The sequence below is a fragment of the Pecten maximus genome, chromosome 14, assembly GCF_902652985.1.
Source record: "Pecten maximus chromosome 14, xPecMax1.1, whole genome shotgun sequence".
Classification (NCBI taxonomy): domain Eukaryota; kingdom Metazoa; phylum Mollusca; class Bivalvia; order Pectinida; family Pectinidae; genus Pecten; species Pecten maximus.
The window spans coordinates 5,431,136-5,454,779 of NC_047028.1; the positions used below are offsets into that span (position 1 = coordinate 5,431,136).

General features: G+C 35.4%; 3 protein-coding genes across 3 annotated transcripts in view; 2 read left to right on the forward strand and 1 right to left on the reverse strand.

Moving 5' to 3' along the window:
* LOC117342037 (filamin-A-like) overlaps positions 1-3,189 on the forward strand; it is a 35,302-nt gene extending 32,113 nt beyond the window's left edge. Inside the window, 1 exon segment of the mRNA XM_033904001.1 lies at positions 335-3,189. Within this exon segment, the coding sequence (XP_033759892.1) occupies positions 335-609 (275 nt within the window). The 3' untranslated portion in view covers positions 610-3,189.
* Positions 3,190-6,456: 3,267 nt separating this feature from the next.
* Positions 6,457-9,134, reverse strand: LOC117342665. The gene has a single exon (XM_033904865.1). The coding sequence runs from the start codon at positions 9,132-9,134 to the stop codon at positions 7,320-7,322; it is 1,815 nt and encodes a 604-aa protein (XP_033760756.1). The 3' UTR covers positions 6,457-7,319.
* A 12,045-nt stretch (positions 9,135-21,179) lies between these two features.
* LOC117342666 lies at positions 21,180-23,450 on the forward strand. The gene is made up of 6 exons (XM_033904866.1): positions 21,180-21,513; positions 21,550-21,799; positions 21,929-22,098; positions 22,216-22,494; positions 22,656-23,126; positions 23,336-23,450. Exons 1-6 carry the CDS (start codon positions 21,373-21,375, stop codon positions 23,411-23,413), a joined length of 1,389 nt encoding a protein of 462 aa, XP_033760757.1. The 5' UTR covers positions 21,180-21,372; the 3' UTR covers positions 23,414-23,450.
* Positions 23,451-23,644: the final 194 nt, after the last annotated feature.

Genomic DNA, 23,644 nt, shown 5'->3' on the forward strand with positions numbered 1-23,644 from the left:
GTTACCGCAAGATTGTAATCAAAGCTTAAAGTTAGGGTTCAACAATGGTTACAATGATAGACAATATGTATGCTTAGCCATATAGAAAAGTTTAACAGTCTTAACATTATTAGACGTAGTACCTGCAAAAATGTATTTAAAAATACCATTTTCTGAGGAATAGTGAGACAACTTATCTGAAATGTAAAATAAAGTGTTATAGACTTGCTTGTAGGTTGTTGTCAATGTGTTGTTCTACACAATTAAAAATCTTCTTACAATTCAGATATTTACTGTCTGTACAAATGTAGTTGTATTTTGTCCTCGATACATTTGTGATACTATCTCCCTCTAGGTGCCTTCCGGGTGGAGATGATGCGCTCAAGCCAGAAGACAAAAGTGTTCCACTGCCGGTACAACCCTATTGAACCTGGCGTGTACAACGTCAATGTGTTTTGGTCAGGCAAACACATCAAGGACAGCCCCTACACCGTACTACTGGGCGTGTCGGAGGCCGACCTGGACCGTATGGTTCTGGAACAGAGAGCCTCCCTGCTTCCGGGCCCGCCATCACACCGAGGGTCTTACAAATACATCCCTGCTTCGGACGAGTCGGGTATCATATATTGACCTGAAAACTTTGCATAAAGTTCAAATTACCGATTAGAATAAAATGTATTGTCGGTTATCTCCGGAAAATGTTAGAATGTACATCGTCTTGAATGTTGCATAAACCGAATATTTGATATTTTACATGCTACACATGAGACACAATTACATGTATATAGAATATAGTTTATGTTATGTGTACCAAGTCTGCCACGATGGCAGGCCTAGGTTGTAAAACAGCATACCATGTGGATCACATGTGTATCATTAACCTGAATGTAGCATTTTAGCTGTCATATGGAATAAAGTAAATAGTGTGCCTTACAAGAAGAACCAGACAATACATAGAGATGTCATTGAATGATTGAAAGCGATACGAGAACTGGCAGTGTTAATATCAATTAAATTAAATTAGCAGTTTTTAGGGGATAGAGGGATGGGTTTTAGCAGACTCTCTTGGGTTTTTAACAAAATCTGTAGACAACTTCGATAATACCATTCTTTAGAAGAATTTCCTGTGATTTTGTACATTAGAGAAATGTCCTTCCAGTGAGTGTAATACTGTAAGTCATAACAAATGTAGACAATACTTATATATTTAGATAATCTCTTAATTACTACGTAACGCTGTCACGCGATGTCTGGAACACCTAATACATTTTTCTTGCAAAATATATAATCTGTTATACAGTGTAACAAAGTCAATTTAATTACAGTCGGATATATGCGAAGATATCGAGAGGGTACATGACACTGGCTAAAACAAATCAAATTACACAATGAATTAGGCTTGTCTATATATGCGTGTCGCAGAATATAGATACTTTCCAATAATATTAAAGGAATTGAAAGGACAGAAGTCTTAGTGGTAAAACTTTGTGTTGAGAATATCTCGTAGAACCACTCATTTTCCACAGTTCTGTTTTTTTAGATATTGTTTTCGGGGTTATTTTATTAACATTAATGTACATGACGTAGCATTTATCCTAAATATCGGAACAGTTGTAGTCAGTAGAATATTTTCTCTGATAATAGTAAAATATCACCAAGGCTATGCATATATGTTGTAAAGCATAAGTAAAGCATCACTAAAGCTCTCATAACCTCTCGTTAAGTATACTTCATTGATATATATATCATGTAGTTGTAACACAGTATATTGTATTTAGATATATGATGCCAATTGACGTTCATGACCATAGAACAAAACATAAATGCATGATTATATATATACGGCCAGTTTAGATATTTTGTGTATATCTAATTATATGGCATTTTACTTATTCTTGATCCATTGGTATAGACGTAACTATAAAACAGGAGAGAAATCGAAATGATTTCATATAAGACTTTGTATCGTACGGGTTCCGGGTTACTTATATATTATATCTGAGTCCTGGCCTTGATTTCCAGGAGAGAGTGAATCCGTCATGGACAAGAAAATATGTTAGATACTTTTTTTTCCGGTTCACACCTATTTTTATGTTACGTAGGTTGAGTATACTAAATTAATTCATCTATTCTTTATAATATTCACCGCTTTATCATTATCAATTTTAATGAGAATTATCATTATTTGGGTAGCAAAACGTATTACGTGTCTGAAACCTATGTAGAATGTATTTCTTTAAAAACAACAGCAAATAATACAATATATTTGAATTATTAGATATAAATATGTATAGATCTAGAATAAGCTATTTACAGCAATGTATCCACGTGCGCATTCAACATTTAAAAAGCCTTCAAAAACTGTTGTACATTAAGTATAATATCATTGTGATTCCATTGTCAGTTTATTGTATTGTATTATTATACGTATCGGTAATATAAGTTGTATATCGGAGAGACGTGAATACAGTGAACCTATGATTAACGAAATGATTATCAATTATCAAAATAATACAGTGAAAGCAAGCTTTGTGTACCATCACAAATCACATTTTATTTTACATAAACATATTTCTTTTGGTAATAATTATACTTTTATTTATACATACCACGCATTCTCTTGCCAATTTATCTCCCATACGCATTTCACTAAATATACATTATTGTATATCAATCAGAATACCTTCGTACTTCACAAAGGATTTCTCTCCTATTGCAAAAAGAGAGAAGGATAGAACGTTCCCATCACCTGTTTTTTTTAAACGTGTCAATATAATTATACTGGTGATATCCGCCCAGGCTTTATTTCGAGAACTATTTGTCGAATGTAACATTCGCCTTATTGCTATGTTGATGTTAACAGCTGCCTTCTGTGATACTGTGTAACAGCTTTCAAGGTAAACTTTAGCCCAACATTTATTTTTGATTTCTTGTCAGGGTGGTAAAATAGGTTTTAGTTGCAATGTAAACAGGTGAACCAAACATTTTAAGGACAAAATACGTGCCTACCCCCTGTTATTATAGAAGTATGTTGTAATATGGATGATAGCCTTTATATCATCTTGGACCATTAGTGTCTATCGATGATCCAGTGTCCATTGTTATCGATATATTTCACCAGCGTGTGAGATACCAATTGACATGATATAAGCTTGTATATGATTACATATGCTTTTGCTGAATAAATCTGTTGTTTATGAAGAAGCAACACAAGGACTGTATCTATTTGTTGTAGCAAGTGTAAATAGGGAGTACTTTCTAGCCACATTTAAACTGTGTACAGTACTATTTTTATCATATTGTTTGGATATATATTCTATAGAATTTGAAATCTAGATTCTTCAACATCGGCCACTCACCTCGATCTTTCCTTGCAACGTAAACTACAGGGAACAGTAAACTAAGCTGTATGATAAGCGTGATGATTTTAATTACCCAGATGTAAAATTTCCATTTCTTGATAGCAACATCCCTGCTTCCCCTACCTACGGTGTTTACATATCCCAGTTGATTCGATATTCAAGGGTTTGTTCCCATTATCGCGACTTTCGTGACAGATGTCGACTAACGACACAGTTATTTACAACATAAGATTTCGAGAAATGCAGGTTTATGAAATGACCACGCCAGGGGAAAGTTTGATGGTTATCTTATCCTCGTTGAATCCAGTTTGAATTATCGATTTGTTATTATGTCGGTGTATTTTGTTGCCTAAACGATAAATAATATCGCATACAGCTAAAGTACATGATGTAACAATAATTTGAAAAAGATGGAATTCGTGATAATGAGAGCAAATCCTTGAATATTGATTCAGTTTTGACATGTAAATTTGTAGGTTTCGGGACGACGGAGTGCTAATCTCTAGCATTGCACAATCATATTTATCAGACAGCTTAGTTGTAGACTGCCGTAAAACATCACATTTAACTTGACAGAAATTAACGTTAAACCTACAGTAGTTTATCGTGTTTGTTTATAATTAACCCATTAAATTCTAACGCTTTAGTTAAATTCGTTTGAAACACGAGCGTCTTGAGGTAGTTATGATACTTGTAACACTATCCGAGAGGCATATGACTGTTGATGTCGTAGTTTTGGGAAATATGATTAAAATTTTAATCACAAAAATCTTGTTTCCACGAATTATGGTTAAGATCGTATTTATCAGAAATCTATCATTTCATACCTAGTTGTAAAAACATCAACCTCCGTTGTAGCAATTCGCCTGACACCAGAAACTAATGGAAACAGCTGACACTGCTAATATTATACCTCCCATTAGAAATAAATTTGGGCAAATTGGAAATACAGATGATGGAAAAGCTAATATCTTAAATGATTACTTTGTTTCCATTTCTGCTATTGACGATACTAACACTGACGTACCGGCTGTAGAAATTCGGACGGCACAACTATATCTGACACACCCTTCATCTTAAATGACATAATAGACATACTAAAATCGTTAAATATTAGTAAAGCAGTGGGTATGGACACAATTAGTCACAACATGTTAAAGAATACAGCAATATCAGTTGCATTTCCTCTGTCTCTTACGTTTAGATCTTCTTTGGAAACTGGTATCTTCCCAAAACAGTGGAAAAAAGCGTTAGTAATGCCATTATTTCAAAAGGGGGATAAGCATGAAGTTTCAAATTACAGACCTATATCATTACTTAGCACTGTTGGAAATGTTTTTGAACGATTAGTTGTGAGCTTTTCAAATAATTATTTATTAGATCATTCCTTAGTATATAAATATCAGTCTGGTTTTCAGACGGGTCATTCAACAGTACACCAAATTATAGAATTATATCACACTTTATGTAAAAAGTTAGAAAAAAACGTCCGATATGTTTAGTTTTTTGTAATATATCGAAAGCGTTCGATCGTGTGTGGCACAAAGGGCTGATGGTGAAACTGGCAAATTACGACATTTAAGGGAAATTGTTAGATTGGTTAGGTAATTATATTAGTGATAGACAGCAGCAAGTCTTTGTTGCAAATAATAAGTCTTTAGTTAAATCTACAAATGCCGGTGTTACTCAAGGCTCAGTATTAGGCCCTCTTTTATTTATTCTATATATAAATGACATAGCCGATAACCTTGAAAGCTTTTGTAAATTATTTGCAGATGATACTTCCTAACTGTACTTGGATACCTCACCTCAAACCAAACCAGTGAAACAAAGATAAATAGCGATATAGGTAAAATTAAACACTGGGCAGATAAGTGGTTAGTAAATTTTAATCCTGCTAAGACGGAGGCATTACTTGTTTCCAACTTTGAGCTTGACCATGTAATTGAAATAAAGTTTAATAATGTAAATGTTGACTTTGTAAAGAATCATAAGCACCGAGGAGTAATATTAAATGAAAAATGTAAATGGAGTTGCCATATTGAAAATATTTGTAAAAATGTGTCAAAACAGGTAACCGTTTTACGAAAACTGAAGTATGTGTTGAACAGACGAACTTTAGCCAAATTTACATATCATACATTCTTCCTTAATTAGAATATTGCTGTGAAGTATGGGACGGATGTACTCTCGGTGATGCGGACAATTTAGAAAAACTCCAGCTAGAGTCTATTCGTATAACTACTGGATTACCTTCTTATACAAGTAGGGAATCTTTATATTCTGAGAGTGCACTAGAACCAGTCACAAATAGAAGGAGAAGATTACAACTTTTCTACAAAATTCACGCTAATCTAACGCCGAACTATCTTTCAGCTTTACTTCCTCCTTTAGTTTCGCAAAATAAACCTAACCTCCGTAAAGCTAACAACTACTGTTTACCTTATTGTAGAGTCCTTAGAACCTAACATAAGACAGAGCATGTCAGTCTCAGTATTTAAAGACACACTTCGTAAGCTTAATGACATAAATATCCCTATTCATTATTTGATTGGTGACAGGAAAACTAATATTTTGCATGCCAGATTAAGATGTAGATCGGGTACTCTAAATGACGACTTATTTCATGCTAATTTGATTGATTTCCAACTTTGTCAATGTGGACACTATATAGAAAATGCTTACCATTTCTTCTTTAATTGTAACAAGTATGTAGATCAGAGGGTAAACTGGTATCGCGAGTTAAATGAGTTCATCCCACTAGACCTGCAACTAATATTACATGGAAGTCCTGATTTAACAAGGGAAGAAAACGAAAAAATATGTCTGCACACTTAGCAATATATTCGTGATACAAACAGATTTTGATTTCTGTATCTCCCTCCGCACTATTCTTCTCCCTCTATCACTCCCTCCCTATTATCTCTCTTTCTCTTCCTTTTGTCATATATGTATACTGTATAACTAACGACAGCGTCTTTGGTCTTTCTTGATTCATATGGCATTTGTGAAACGGATATATCACAAGGAGAGGAAAGACAACGATTAAAGCAAAACATGACTATGAGATATGATGAACATTGAACATCTAAAAGTATGAAATAGTGTTATGTCAACAAATGTCAGCTGAGTCGAGAAAGATCACTCACTCTGTCTAAAAACAATACTTTAAAACTTTCTTGTCAAAAATGTTTTAATTATTCTTCAAAAATTGTAAATTAGATTGTACAAGAAGGAGACTCTCCCTCCATTTCCCTCTAATTATCACCCTATCTCTACTCTTCTTAAACTCCCATTTTCAAACATAAGATCACTTTATGTAAATTCTAATGTAATCTTGTGTATATATTTGTGTTGTATACTGTTTTTGGGAAAGGGCTGTATATAAGTTGGAAAACTTGTGCCCGATCCCTTTGTATATCTATACCATAAAATATGTTTAAACTAAACCAGAAACAAACACGTTCACGCGGTAGATTTCATACATACAAACTAAAGTACATGTATACGTATCAGCTGGTATCAATTACCTTTCATCCATGATTAATAATAAACCGTGATCAATTCTTGTATACAATTGTATGCACTCTAGGTAAGCAATCCACCATAAACATTATCCAGGCTCAGTAGTACTTAGTCACCAAACAAGTTGTTTTCGATTTTTAAACGAACAATATATGCATTTTTATCACTTTTCTGTACATTTCGAGTTACAAACAATAAAATCATTAAAGTTACGCATACACATAACGTTCATTTCCTTTGTTTGTTCCATATCAAAATGACCATCTGTAGTATTATAGGTTAACACATTCAGACTATCTTGTGTAAAACACCGCAGACGATACATTAAAGATCAGTAATATTGGAAACAGTCTGCCTCTACCTTTATGCTACAGATTTGAAGACATTTTGAGAAACATACAATATATGAAAACAAATAAGCTAAGATACGAGAGTATATTGACAGGTTGTACATCACTGACAATAACAATAAGGCCTGAGATGGGGAGCTAACTCTACAATACAGTCGGCATGGTGACCATATTTATTAATCCGGCTAATCTGTCGTCCGTTTACAACAAATTCACCGGAAGATGTGTGATTAACACTTGCTTCAAATGTCCCATTACCTGGAATAGTTACAAACGTCACTTGATATATTTCATTTACATTCTGTTTGAAATCTCCAAACTGTGGTAACCGCCCGTCTTCATCTACGCTTCCCTTGTACTTCAGTACATCGTGGTCTATTCCAAATTTAAAGGCATCTTTTATTTTAAGGAGGTAAAGTTCGCTACATCTACTTCTAAAATGACTGGTGTGTTTGTTGATGAAGTCTATTACTTTCGTTACGGTAATTATGATATGTGGAAAGTCAACAGAAATCTCCGTCCATTTTAGACATGCGCACCAATGCGGTTCAATGCCAGCTTCTGAACAGGTTCTCTCAGCTGGTATAGGTCTAAATAAACTAATGCCTCTTGTTGAAATCTGACTGAGGTTGATTTGGTCCGTTCTTGTGAGATCAAGAATATCATGGAATGTTTCGTGTATATCGAAAGGTGTAGTTAATCTTTTAGCGTTTGACAGAAAATTTTCGTAAATATCTTGATATTTCACTTTAAACCAAGACGGAAATCGCAAAGCGAAATATGGTAGTCTTTCCTCTAGTTTCCCTTGGAATGTTTCACGTATATCCGCAAATCTGGAACCGTGGTCACTCATTTGAATTAAAATCGTATTATTCAAGTAATGATGGTCATTCAAAAATTCCAACAAGGATAACAAGTCGACATCCGCCCATTGTAGGTTGTTAGGGTTTCCGTGACTGTACTCGGAATGGAATCCGAATATGAATTTGAGCTTCTGTTGATATTGCATAAAACTGTCTCTAACCCAGTCGAGCATGATCTTGTGTCGCGGGAGAGATCCTAGACAGTAAGGCTTGTTGTGGTTGTATAACTTCTCAGCTACCAAATAATATGGACGCATGTAATGGTGTACGGGCTGGTGTGTGAATCCCATCATCCGTAGGTTAAATGTCCCTATGTACGCCATATCCTCAGCCCATTGTGTAATGTATCCGGCAGATTCGAAATCCTTCCAGATCCACGGATGGCCATCTACTACCGTTGCGTTCGGATGCCCTCGGCGTGACTCGGGAAGCTCGGACTCCGTCATTCCTGTCAGTAATGGTAGCAGGGCCTGAGGAGTACCATCTCCGACAATATTGTAACCTTCTAATTCAATACCACCAAGAATGTTTCTAAAATAATGTCGACTTTTAGGAAGTTTCCGTAGCCAAGTCATCCTTGACACGCTGTCGAATCCTAACATTAAAACATTCAGTCCCATCATTTTAGTGTTTTTCATTTCTATTTTATGCTTGGTTGAATTATAAGTAACTGTTGCGTGGACATTTACGTATCGGGTTTTATTAGCGGATAAACACGATACTTTAAAGAAATCTGACGGAGCTGACATGATATCTTGAGTCATTGCCTCCCTTTTGCCAGTCACCGTTAGATTGTCGTTTCCCTGTTTCCGTATCACTGCGGCAAACTGACATTTGATTTCCCCATAAAGTTTCTTAGCCTCGGGCGTTATCCAGAAAGTCCCGTTTTCCACCGCTATCCAATTAAGTTTGTTATCGCATATCAAATCTGGTACCTGGTAGAAGAAGCCTGCAACAGAAGGGTGGAAAGGTCGAAGGTCAGGCTGGACGCACACCTGATCGGAGACATTTTGTATGTTGAAATCCATTGTGGCGTAGTCGTCACTTCCTTCCATGTAGTCAGTCGCCTGTGACGTAGAAAACTGACTTTTCGTAGCGTGCCATACTAAGTACAGTATCAAGACAATAACAAATGTTGACCACTTGTACTTGTGACAAACGAGCCTGATATACGAATTCATGAAACACAAGTAAGGCATTTCGGTGGTGCACTTTCGCCGATTGTATATCCCGAGACAGTTTTACTTCTGTGGCTAGGGTCCTACTTACGTTACGAATGCTGCGTTTATCGTTTTGCCATTGAAATGTATTCAAGAGTTTTAAAAGATCACACAGGTTCAGATGGATGAAGGGCTTCAGCGTTGTGTTATAAAAAAAAAAAAACGGATGTATGGTGTAGAAAAACAGGTGTCGCTTTATAGTCTCATCATGTTGATAATCTGAAAAGAAAGGAGATGTTATATATATTATAACGATATCTAAACTGATGTGACATGCGAGATATTATGGAGATGTAATAAGACGTGACGCGTTAGATATATATACGGAGGTGACATGTTAGATGTATTATACCGATATCTAAACTGACGTGACATTTTAGATATTTAATAACGATATCTAGTCGGGAGTAACGTGAGGATACATCTCAATGATATCTTGACGGAAGTGACGTATACAATATTTTATACCAATATCTTCACTGACGTGACAAGAAGTATAGCAATCTGTCTAAATGGAAGTGACTTGTTAGAAATATTATACTGATACCTAGACGGAAGTGGCGTGTAACTTGTATTACAATGATATCTTAACGGAGGTGACGTGTTAGATATATTATATCGATACCTTGACGGAAGTTGCGTTTTAGTTGTATTACAATTATATCTAAACGGAAGTGACGTATTAGATATATTATACCGATATGTATACTTAAGTTGCGGGTTAGATATATATATATATAAATAGTATATAAATGGAGGTGACGTATTAGATATATTACTGCGATTCCTAGACGGAAGTGACGTGTTAGATATATAACAATGATATATAAATGAAATGACGTGTTATATATATTATACCGATATATAGACTGATGGGACATGTCAGATATATTACAATGACATCTAGACGGAAGTGGCGTGTTGAGATATATTACAGTGACATGCAGACGGAAGTGACGTGTAAAATATGTTATACCGATATCTTCACTGACATTTATCTTTGTTACCTCATGAAACATGGTATAATTTTAAAACAGAAACTGTGTAGTTTACAAACCCATTGGTTTAGCAATAGATAAAAATTAAGTAATTTACCAGCCATCTAATTAGTTAACTTTATATTTTACCTTTTCCCTTTTACTGGCCTTATCTTTATAATCCTAATATACATGTACAAGTACAACACATGTAAAATATGGACATGTACCTGTTGTTACCTCATGAAACATGGTAAAATTTTAAACAGAAGCTGTGTAGTTTACAAACCCATTGGTTTGACAATAGACAAGTATTTGCGTAATTTGCCAACCAGCTAATTATTTGCTAAACTTAAAAGTTGATTAATAAAAATCCATTTATATTTTACCTTTTTTCCTTTACTGAACTTTCTTTACATTCATAATATGAATGTACAGTTTATTACACATGTAAAATATGAACATGTATCTGCTAATTGTTACCTCACAAAAACATGGTAAAACTGTAAACAGAAACTGTGTAGTTTACAAACTCCTTGGTTTGCCAAAAGTACAAAAAATTGTGCAATTTACCATCCAGTTAACTTAAAAGTTGATTAATAAAAATCCATTTATATTTTACCTTTTCTTGTTTTTTATGATGATATATGTATATAATCCCATATCTTCTATTTTATTGTAATGGTTGATGTATTTTTTTGCTTTCAGAAAGTATTGGAGTTGTGTTTTTCAATTTACACAAATATATATAGTATCTCATAAGCAGCAATAGAAAGTTTATCTCATAATTATGTTCTATGTCTGTCACACCAAAAAGAAAGGTCATTGGATGTCTAGGTAAAGTTATTTGGAATTCGTTTTCCAACATTTCCATACACAAAAGCCAGAAAGTTTTAACAATACATACTACAATCCCAAAATAAATGAAGAATAGTTTCTCTTCCAATTGTGCAGAAGGTACATCTTTCAGTTTCTGAAAGTTTACATTCCATCAACTTAGTGTTGGTATACAATATCCTGTGTACTAGTTTATAATGAAAGTTAATAAGTTTAGTATCATCAGTTACCTCCCTGGGTAGAAGATAAAGTAGTTCCCAAGTTTCATCACTGATATCAGTATTTAATATTTCTTGCCACTTTCTTTGGCTATTAATTGGTTTTTCAGAAAGAGGTCTGATCATAATATGATAAAAATATTTAGTGACTTTATCGTGTGTATTCAAATAACTAATCAACTTATATGGAATTATAGGTATATCTACAATACCATTATTATTCCGTAGAATGTCCTTCCAGTTTCTTGGTATGGCATTAATAACACCAAAGTATTCTATAAAGTTTACATTTATACTGTATTTATGAGAAAAAGTTTCATATGACATAAATTGATTGTTTTCTAATAAATCTGAGACAAAAAATATATCTTTTTTACACCAGTGTTCAAAGAGAAAAAAATATATTGCCTCTTTTAATATAGTTATTGAGAAAAATAGGTTGTGATATTATTTCCTCGGGGGTTGTGGGGGATACATGTTCTTGTATAGAGGCCCAAGATATGAAAACTTCCCTCCAAAAAGTATTTAATTGTTTTGATAATTCTGTTAAACCATCTCTAGTCATTTTAAAATTTTTATCCCCTCCAACACATTCTAATTTATCTAAAAGTAATGTTTTCCACGCTGCATGATTTGAGGGATCCATAAACTTTTTTTATCCATGACATCTTTAAAGCATGACAAAATGTTAAAACATGTGGAAGGCGTAATCCCCCATTTATATAATCACTATACATTATATTTCTCTTGATTTTGTCTGGCTTACCATCCCATAAGAAATTTAAAAAAAAAAGGTTTTTGTATTTCAGTAGTAATATATGAAGGAGGGTCCGGGAGGACAATTAATGTCTGAATAAAAATAGGCAATGCTAGAGTTCGAATAATTGTTACCCTTCCAATGTAGGATAAATTTCTAAATGACCAATATTTTAATAATTTTTGAACCCCTTTTAGTTTTTCAATGTAGTTATCTTCAAAAATGTTTGTTTTGTGAAAATTATATTTAATACCAAGAAGTTTAAAGGCACCTTGGCGATTCCAAAATAATTTTTTTCGGGTAGAAGTTCCAACCCACAACCCCGTCTTGCCCCAATCCATATTGCTTGTGTTTTTTCAAGATTTATTTTGAAGCCCGATACTTTTGCAAAGTCATCTAAAACATTTAAGGTTGTTGCAAGGGAAACTGGATCATCAGATAATGTAAAAGATGTATCATCTGCAAACTGGTTTACTAAATATTCTGAATTATTAATTGTAATGCCATTTATATTTGGATTAATTTTTATAGCTGAACTAAGTAGTTCTACACATAAGATAAAAATATACGGGCTCAAAGGATCGCCCTGCCTTACTCCACGCTGTATTTAAAAAAATATCTGAACAGTGGCCATTATTTGTAATACAACAGGAACTATTTATATATAAGGATTTAATCCACTGAATGATTGAAGGCCCAAAACCATAAAAATGTAAAGAGTCAAAGATGAAATTAAAATCTAAAGAGTCGAAATCTTTTTCGAAATCAATCAATAAAAGGAGTCCTGGAATGTTATTTTTTTCTGTGTTTTCTAATAAATCTGCAATTAATCTAGTGCATTCACCAATATATCTCCCTTTAATAAAACCTTTTTGTGTATCACTAATAAGAGTGTCTAAAATTTTCTTTATTCTGTTTGAAAAAGCTGATGATGCGATTTTATAATCAACATTTAAAAGTGTTATGGGCCTCCAATTCTTCATATATAACTTGGATTTGTCCTTTGAATACATGTAATCATACCACGTCGCTGTGAAATTGAAAACTGACCATCTCTATGTGCCTGGTTTAAAGAACGTATCAGAAATCTATAGATATCTACCCAGAAAAATGTATAAAACTCATCAGTGTATCCATCAATACCAGGTGACTTATCATTTTTCATGTTTTTAACTGAGAAAAGACACTCACAGTATTCCAGTTTACCTTCCAATTGATCACTCTGAGCTGTAGATATCTTTTTCATAAATGGATTTGTTTCATCAAAAAATATATGTTGATTATTATCCAATGTTTTTTTTTTTTGTATAGAGTTTTTCATAATGGAGTTTTTGTTCAAGTAAACTATCTCCTAAATCTGTTACCTCATGTCCATTATCTTTTATAAGTTTAGGAATTAGTTTCTCCTGATAGTGTCTTTTCTCTAAGTTACAAAAATATTTGGTACTTTTATCACCTTCTATCTTCCATCTAGCTTTTGCTCTTAAGATAATACCATTAATTTTCTTTTCTCTAAGTAATTTCAATTCATTTTCTAATTTCTGTATATGTTCTACTTGTCTATGTTCTGTTTTTTGTAGCATTTCTAATTTGGATTCTAACTGCTTCTCTTCCTTCCCCCTATCTCTTTTTTTCTGTGCTGTATAAGCAATAGTCATTCCCCTAATAGTGAATTTTAATGTTTCCCATAATAAAGAGTCACTGATTCTAAAAATTAATAAGTCCTTATTATCTATTTCTGGATTTTCTGCATATTGATTAATTAATTCATTAATACATCTCTTTACTAAAATTACATATTCTTGATCTCTCAGCAAACTATTATTGAACTTCCATGTTCCCTTTCCCCTTTTCTGTTTTATAAAATCTAGTACTATTGATATTGGACTATGATCTGACCTGTTACTTATCCTCTATGTCACTCTTATTAACTAATGGAGCCAAATCTGAAGATATCAAAAAATAGTCTAACCTTGCCTGTTTATTATTTGGACCATGCTAAGTATATAAATTTATATCTTGATTTTGTTCTCGCCAGATATCTACAAGATCAAATGAATCCATAATGTCCAAAATTTTATCTCGATTTATAGCATTGTTCCTATTTATATAGTTTCTAGTATCCTTTGCATAATTCTGTGGTGTATTCCAATCACCACCTATAATGAGAGAGGTATTTTCACAAAATTCAAGATGGCTAGAGAGTTGATGATAAAAGTTTACATCTGTACCATTTGGTCCATACACTGCAATTAAAGTTAAATTCTTATCACGTGAAGTAAGATGAACATTTATCATTAAAAAAATTCCATTTTTGTCTTCTTTCTTTGATAAAAAAGAGAATCCAAAAGAATTCTTAAACAATATTGCTACACCCCTACTATTTGATGTATACGAACTAAACCAGGCTTCATATCCCCATTCGATTTTCCATGAATTCTCAATCTTTTTGACAGAATGTGTATCTATAAGAAAAGTAATGTCATACTTCTGCCTACATTTATCAAAAATATCTCTCCGCTTTTAAGTAAGAATTATTACAACGTGTCTAAACGGAAGTGACGTGTTAGATATATTATACTAATATCTAGACTGACGTAAAAAGTAAGATATGTTACAATGATATCTAAACGGAAGTGACTTGTTAGAAATATTATACCGATACCTAGACGGAAGTGGCATGCTAGATGTGTAACAATAATAGCTAAACGGAAGTGACGTTCTAGATATATGATATCAATATCTAGACGTAAGTGGCAGGATACATATATAACAATAATATATAAATGAAATGACGTGTAACATATACTATACCGATATCTAGACTGATGGAACATGTCAGTTATATTACAATGACATCTAGACGGAAGTGACGTGTTAGATATATTTTACTGATATCTAGACTGACGTGAAAACTAAGATTTATTACAATGTGTCTAAACGGAAGTGACTTGTTGGATGTATTACAATGGTATCTTAACGGAAGTGACGTTTTAGATATATTATACCGATATCTAGTCGGAAGTAGCGGGTTAGATATATAACAATGATATATAAACGGAAGTGACGTGTTAGATATATTATACCGATATCTAGACAGAAGTGACGAGCTAGATATATAACAATGATATATAAACGGAAGTGACGTGCTAGATATAGTATGCTGAAAATATGCGGAAGTGACGTGGTAGATAAATTATACCGATATCCAGAGTAAAGGATCACAATTATTAATCATACTTTAGATGATATCCTTTTACTTCTGTTAATGATTATAGACGTCAACGTTTTGGCTTTTTGCTTATACTTTGATTTGATATGTTTGAACACATTATGAATTGTTGTTTAAATCAAACATTTATATCCGTTCGGTCAATCATGCCTCTCTTGGCATTTGGGAATATATATCTTGACAAAAACATAGATGTATTTAATTCACATTGTCTGACAATTACCTTTTACCACTTAAATAATAATACATTTTGTAGATATATATCAGTGCTGTATGCTACATCATATTAATGACATTTTTCACGACCAATCCACCAAACAGGAGTACGAAAACACTGGCATATAACAAAATTACGTTAAACAAACGAAACAGGAGAACAGATATCAAAATAGATGAGTATACACCAGATAGGCGAGAGCATATCATGTCTGAAATCTCTTACGTATCTCATCACGATAAAGAGAGGTGGAAGCGATTCGATATTAAAATAGTTTTTTGTGTTCACAACATATATACAGAGACACATTAGGACACATACTATTTTACTATATATTTCAGGTCAATTTTCAATGAGATGAAATTACTTTGTTTTCTAATAAATTTTCTTAAAATTCTATCCACTAGTAGGCAACTATTAGCACTTTCACTTGTCAATGTTTAATGCTTTTGTCGTGCACAAATATCCTGAAATAGACGAACACGTGCGCCGCAGAAGATGAGTGACTTTTTTGTTCTTTATTCTTTGAATAATTAAGGTGTTCTATCACCTGAAATCAGCAACATACAATTCATCAAATATTGTCGAAGGAAGGGACAAGTAATTCTCTTCAGGTTTGTGAAATTTCAAGAAAATCCCTTCAAAACCGAAGTCAAAAACATTTATTGAGAATTTGTCAAAATACATGAAGAAGAGTAGAAACGGTAACACGTGATATTTGGTAACGTTGCGCGCATGCCTACATCTACTAAATAGAAACATGTCTGAGATTTTCTACAAGGTTGTACTGTGCGGAGTCACATTTGTACACGTGCGCGACTCTGTAAGACAAACGAATGCCGAGTTCCCCGGTGAAACCAATAAAGACATGAGCCGTATTCCGCTATCTTCCGTCTTTTTTGTTAAATTTCTCTACTGTGTCTTTAGGCTTGGTTTTGTGTATTTCCAGGCAGAGCCTCTATCGATCTAGCAGTTTCGGTGTCTGGAACTGTTAACCGTTTTTCATTGATTGTGCCGGCGCTGTGTGTCAGTGTACACGACACACGCACGCATGTGTTTTATTACACATCATTCCGTATTAAAGATTATTGAGATGTGAGCTTCGTATCGATACGAATTACTACATTCTGTGAGAAGAGAAAACCTGCCATTTATGTATCTAAATCACCTACATCATTCTCTCCCGTTAATGGTACAGAAACTGTTACATTAGAATAATTATACGTATATATCTGGTTATAAAATATAATTCATTCCTTTCATACATCGATAGAGAATGGAGACTGTCTGTTCCTAAACAGTTGCCATGACACCCATGCATTTGGAAATAGGACATGATAAATTATAACGAAGACGTCAAACTATACATTCGAACTGACACGCGTGAAGATTCATTGGCTTTCTTAGCCGTAATACCCTTTGTTTACAAAAGATATACTGCTGTGTAACACTAGTTTTGGACAAGAATAGATCCAAAAGAACTATGCTGTTTCACGTATACAATTTAACAAGGGCTGCAATGTGAGTATAAATATAAATGGTATCCTAACAACGTATACTTACATAGACGGAGTCTCAGCTTGCTGTTCCATTTGGTGACTATTAACATCCAACTCAGACCATAATGAATTCATTTATCTGTTTCTAAGTGCCGTCTTCGACACCGACTACAGCGCTTTAGTAACCGGCGAGATGCCACATCGAACGCCTTTCCACTACCGCGCCACGACAAATACCGAATTCGCTTCCGTGTCACTTGTATCAATGAATTCATCCAGCCCTGCCATTGTAGACATTGTTCTCCAGTGTATGTGATATGTCTCGAAATGTCTTATAGCAAAACGTTCAAATCTAAAGTCTGCTACCAAATATGCAATTGTTTTTTCTGCTTGACTACATGTTCTCAAGTGTTTGTCTTAAGGATTATAGGTTTTTAGATGCATTTACTGTATACACGTTTTACTACGTATTGCGCACTGAGAGAGAGAGAGAGAGAGAGAGAGAGAGAGAGAGAGAGAGAGAGAGAGAGAGAGAGAGAGAGAGGGGGGGGGGGGGGGGGGGGGTTGGTGTCGTTCTCTCCCTTGGTTATTTGACCTGACAGTGGGTTTTTTTTGGGAATGGAATCCTTCCTTTGCCCTCACGTATTTTACTATACACATTCTATTTTTAATGGAGTATAATTTGTTCCAACTTAAGCTATACCTACTTTGAATGGGTTTTTTTAAACTCCTTTCTTCTGTTTGCCCCCTCATTGGCGGTTTTTTCTTTGAAAATTTTCAAAATTTAATAAATATTTTTTGCAACTCTCTGCATTGACTGGATGTATATTTTGGGGGCGTACTTCTTTATTGGCACCTACTAAAAATGGTGGGTAACCGTCTCATAATTATCAGCCATGGAATTAAGTGTTTTAGTGGTTAATATCAGGCAATGCCTTTTATTTTTTTTTAAAAAAATCCTTTTTTTTTTTTTTTTTTTTTTTTTTTTTTTGGTTTTTTTGGGGTTTTTGGGTTTTAAAAAAGTTGTTTTTTGTTTTTTTGGGGAATTTTTTTTTTGGGAGAGAGAGAGAGAGAGAGGGGGGGGGGGGGGGGGGGGGTCGTTCTCTCCCTTCGAGCAGTTATTTGACCTGAACAGTGGGCTGGGAAACCCCAGATGGGGAATCCCTTCCTGTTTGCACCTCACGTATTAATTACTATACACATTCTATTTTTAATAGGAACGTATATATTTGTTTTCCGAATCTTTAGCTATAACTCTACATTCTGGTATCAATGAAGTACCTAATTCAAACGTTAATTTCTCAAATAAATCCACACAAACATCAGCAGATTATAGCTTTAAGGAACTTGGTTCAGGTGAAACACCACCTCATTGGCCGATAAGTTTATTCTTTTCCCGCCAAAATTTAAAATCATCAAACAAATTTTAAATTTAAATATTTTTTGTTCAATACTCTGACACATACTGACTGGATAATTAGCACACACACAGTACTTCATTTATTGGCAGCTACTAAGAAATGTGTTGAGTGAAACCGTCCAATCTAGCGCATGGAATTAATAAGTGTTATCCTTGAAGCGGTAATGAATAGGGAAATGGCATCCCCCTAAATCACGGAGTTTGCCTAATTCCCCATAAGCATGGTTTGCGAGTAAGAGAGAGAGAGAGAGAGAGAGGGGGGGGGGGGGGGGGGGGGGAGTATTTCAATGCAAAATCACATATTTACATATTTAATCTACTTTAAACCACCTTAACTGTCGATTCATATCATTTTCCATTGCACATTGAAACTGATGAACTATGTTGCAGTAGAAAGTATTTATAAAGTAGAACCTCGATGGCGGATTTGACCAGCTTTAGAAGTTTCTACACATCATAATCATCTGGATCTATGATTCCAAAATGTCCAGAATTTCAAAATGTTTTTTCTTTCGTAATAATCATCTATAATATGTGTACGTTTGCGGATAGTTAAATCATAATATTAAGGTTATTTTTTCAAATCTGGAGAATTCATGGAATTGTACGTCTAAATGTACTACCAAAAACAAATGATAAATAAATGTTCTTGCTTTGTCGTTTCTGTGAGTCCTCTCACATTTCATTTTCATGATGGCTGATCTTATGATAAATATTGTTTTATTCCAGTATCTAAATATAGCTTTGCTAGTCAGCGGTGCGTCATTTTTAAATGTAACATTTCAGCTATATTCTTGACGGACCTGCAGATATTTCTAAAAAAAAAATCTGAAAATTCTTGTCAGGACTCGCCAAAAAGTAAAATAAAATCACTAGTCCGTCCTGAAAACGGACATACCGTTTAGACCGCAAAATCGTAACACTCTAACCTGTAGATATGTATTTTATTTAGAGCAGACGACACATGACAATGTTTTACTATTGACGTAAGGTGGACAGGCCAGGCTGCCACATTTACTTGACACGAGGTATAGAACAGCGCCATTTAAGTCCGCGGCCCCGTGAGGGACGGACTCGGGATCGTGATCGAGACATATGTACTCTGTGGCTGCTTTGTGTCCGCTACTACCGGAAGCTAGATACCCGCCATACTCTTTAGTCCAGCCTTGGTAACAGGTGTTCCGGCCAGGTATCATTAGGACAGAGGATCTGGCTGTCGATCGGCAAACGGCGCAGGGCACGTCATCATCGTGTGTAGCTCTACCGAAAAATGTACTTTCATATTCTGTGCCAAAAACATAATTGAATCCGTGTCCAATCAAAGCGTCCAATTCGTACTGCGGGTCGGACGGCATACAGAGATGATTTACGGCAGCCCCAGGACTATCATACCACGAACCGCCAGTATAACCTGTTGAAAGAAAACATCTATATCATTTATTCATTTATTTGCCGTAGTTTGTTTTTTCATCTTTGAACCTTTAAACATACAAACAGAGTTAGTACTAAGTTCAAGTTGGTTTTAAATCAAGTTTTATTCAAACAACACTTATAGTATAATACGTACTACACCCATGGACAATGGAGACAGTGTGGCATTAAAATGTCTTCTTTGGAAAGTTATGGTTCTATAATTCTCGTAGGATTGCAGACAAATTGTATAGCGCGTTATGATTAATAGAACATTCCCCTGCCTTGTGGGATGTGACAAAGAAACCCGAGGGGGAATCCATGAATGTCTAACCCGAGGCTTGCCTTCTAGTCTCAGACAATAATACTAGGTCGCCAGCATATACATGTAGCAATAGATGTAAACTGAGTTCCACAAAATCATAACTACCCTTACAATCATGTTTTTAAAAAATATTCAAAATCATTAATCACAGTGAAAGATTGGTTACAAAATTTCACCTTATGATTATCCGACCCTGTTAGAGGAAAAGTCAGACAATTTTAACAAATATCTATGCAAACTGGCAAAAAAAAAAGAAAAAAAACATTTATGGGATTAGTACGTTGTTTTTCCTGGCTATACTGGCGATTAGAACATGAAATTTGGTTTAAACAAATTTAATAGGTCGAGAGTTTAAACCAAATTTCATGTTCTAATCACCAATGTAGCCACGAAAAACAACATACTAGACTACTTGTTCCATTTCATTGCGGATTTTACTTGGCTAGATGCCTACAAACGAACGGAATGAACGTTTCTATCAATAATAAATGACGGTAAGAACAATATTTACTATATTTGTTTAATTCATTCAACAAGAAACATTCCATTTGGTACTGTACAATACTTTCTGTTCATGTGTTTGCTACGTGGTTATAAGCCTAGCCCTGTCGTACCCCTGACATATTTAACAAATAACGGGCCCAGACTTTAGGTGAATATAAATTATTCTTTTTTAACAGATAAATATTTCAACTATAATAAATATAGATATTGACAGTTTGATTTATTAATTCCTGTGAGTTTTTGAGAGTTCTGATAAGATAAGTTGACTTTGTTGAGTGACGTCAGACGGCTGAGGGTAAAGCCCCTGTCCCACACTAACGTCTAACGATTCCGTCTGCCAACGTCTAAAAAATACGGCATGCGGTACTCAGACGGTGACAAATTCACATTTTTGGCCATGAACGTTTTAGAGAAAAGCATGAGTAACGTCTGAGGAACGTCTGAGTAACGTCTGAGTAACGTCTGAAAACCGTTTGCTTACGTATGAATAACGTCTGTATTAGGATTATCGAACGCCCGAGTAACGTCTGCTTCAGTATGACTTACGACCGAAACGACCGAACAACGTCTAACAAACGTCTAACAAACGCCCTGAGTGCGTATTATAAAAGGCTAACTCCACCAAGTCATTATCACAACAGTCGTGGCAACTGGACAGTCAACATCTTCATTCCATCATGCCGGCTAGGAGAGGAGGTAAAGCAAAGGCCCAATCGAAAGCCCCACCCAAGCGAGGACAGAAAACTCTCAGTCCTCCTCCCAGGGATGAATCAGCAGAGTCGAATGCCCCAGGGGTCCTAGAGGTAACACCAGAGGAGGTCCCAACACCAGAGGAGGTCCCAACACCAGAGGAGGTCCCAACACCAGAGGAGGTCCCAACACCAGATGAAGAGTCCCCCGAACTACAACCAGCACAAGGAGCCCTGGCAACAGAGAAGAAACCAAGGGGGGCCTTCAAGCTTAAAACACAGGATAATGAGGTCCTCGTGATTGAGTGGGTCCAAGAAAATCGCCTCCTCTGGGACCAAAAGGACCACGACTTCAAAAACAAGAGCAAGAAAGATCGACTGTGGTCCGAGAAAGCCGAGGAGCTTGGTTATGAAGGTAATTTTGTGAATTTTGTGAACATTTTGACACTGTGCATAATGTAATACGGTTGTTCATTTTTATTTGAAAACGCGTTTTGTTTGAATTGCTGAATGAATTTATTTTTACTATTTTTTCTATGTTCAGTCCAGTTTCTCAAGACATGGTATACGGACCTGCGTGATTTCAATACCAAGCTCCTACGTGTGCAATCGGGGGACGGAGCACGAACGTTCACTGACAGGGAACAGTGGGTTATGGGACAGTTTCAGTTCCTGAAGGAAAGGATCCGTCATCGGCGACATCCGTTGCATAGTGTGAGTACATTTTTTGTAAAAATATATTTTTGGACATGAATTGATTATATTGAAATTATTGTCTGAATGTTGTGAAAAGTGAAATACTTAGGATGTTTACATTTTATCTCATCCCAGGTGCAGTCCTCAGCTGCGGCAAAGGATGCTATCGAGTCTGGGAACCTCGAAGAGGCTGAGCGACTTGCAACTGAACGAAGGAGGTCCCTCAAGGACATTGACCAGGACTCGACTAGCAGCAACAGTAGCAGGAGCAGTAAGCGTCAGCGAGGGACTCAGGAGGAGGCTGACGACCAGTACCTTGAAGTCTTACGCAAGGAACTTGTTGAGTCCCAGACGCGACTTACTGCCCTGCAACAGAGGGAGCCGGACGACGAGCGGACTGCCTACATGAAATATGTGAGAATATAAATGGGTATTTTTATTGATTCGGAAATATTTAGAAATATAACTGTTAACGGAATTCATTCAATTCTAGTATCAAACATGCTGTGGCTTTGGAGACATTCATTTTTATCATATTATTGTAAAAATTGTATTTCCATTTTCTTGTTTTCAAGGTTAGCAAAGTAGTCTGCAAGAGTACTGAGGATGCCTTTGACGACTTTCAGACGGTCTTTATGGACTGGCAGGCCAGATGGAAGGTCAAGAGACAGCATCAGCAGAGGAGCCAGCCTCACACCGCGCAGCATCATTGGTACCCAGGGTCGTCAGAGTCCGCCCAGTGGCAGCCTCAACCCCACCAGTGGAGACAGCCTACACCACAGATGCAAGCCACTTCAGTATGGGGAAGTCAATCGATGGACTTCATGCCTAACTCATACTCTTCTGCTGCAGCTGGTGGTCCCTCTCAGTCTGGATCTACCTCGTTAGTTCCACACACGCTGCAACACTTGGCTAGACCTGCGTCCACGACCACAACACTAACGGATATGACTGCACCGATATCAACCAATTGTTCGTCACCACTCGTCGCAGCTCTTGACAGTATGTACATGATCCGCACGCCATCTTCAACCCGATCCTCACAGGTAAGACTAAAATATTTGTTGAACGTAAACTTCATAAAATATCTTTTTGTAATTGTCACAACAGTATATTTTATTAATATCTTTTGTACATGAATTTCGAAAGCTTTTATATTTTTAGAAAATTCTGGCAGTAATCCTTCAACTTTATAATAATTCTATAAAGTATATTTAAGATTCAGTTATGAGTTTGATTTCTTTCTCTTTTTAAGGAAGACCTGACTATCTCTGGGCTATCGAATATTGAGCGTGGTGACAGAGACACGTCTAACATCAGGCTTGACCCATAAGGCTTCCGCTAACGGCGCCCAATGATCAGACTCAGAGAAAGAGTCAGATGAATGTAGCAGCAAGTAAAGACAGTCAAATGATACAGACATTTATTAATGTGTGATTATAAGCAAGAACATATTACATTCTGGACTTTGTTGAAATATCTGTAAATAACAGTTAAATAATTTGCATTAAAATTACAATTATTTGCTTGTATCTTTGATGTTGTTTGTGTATGGGGTGGAGTG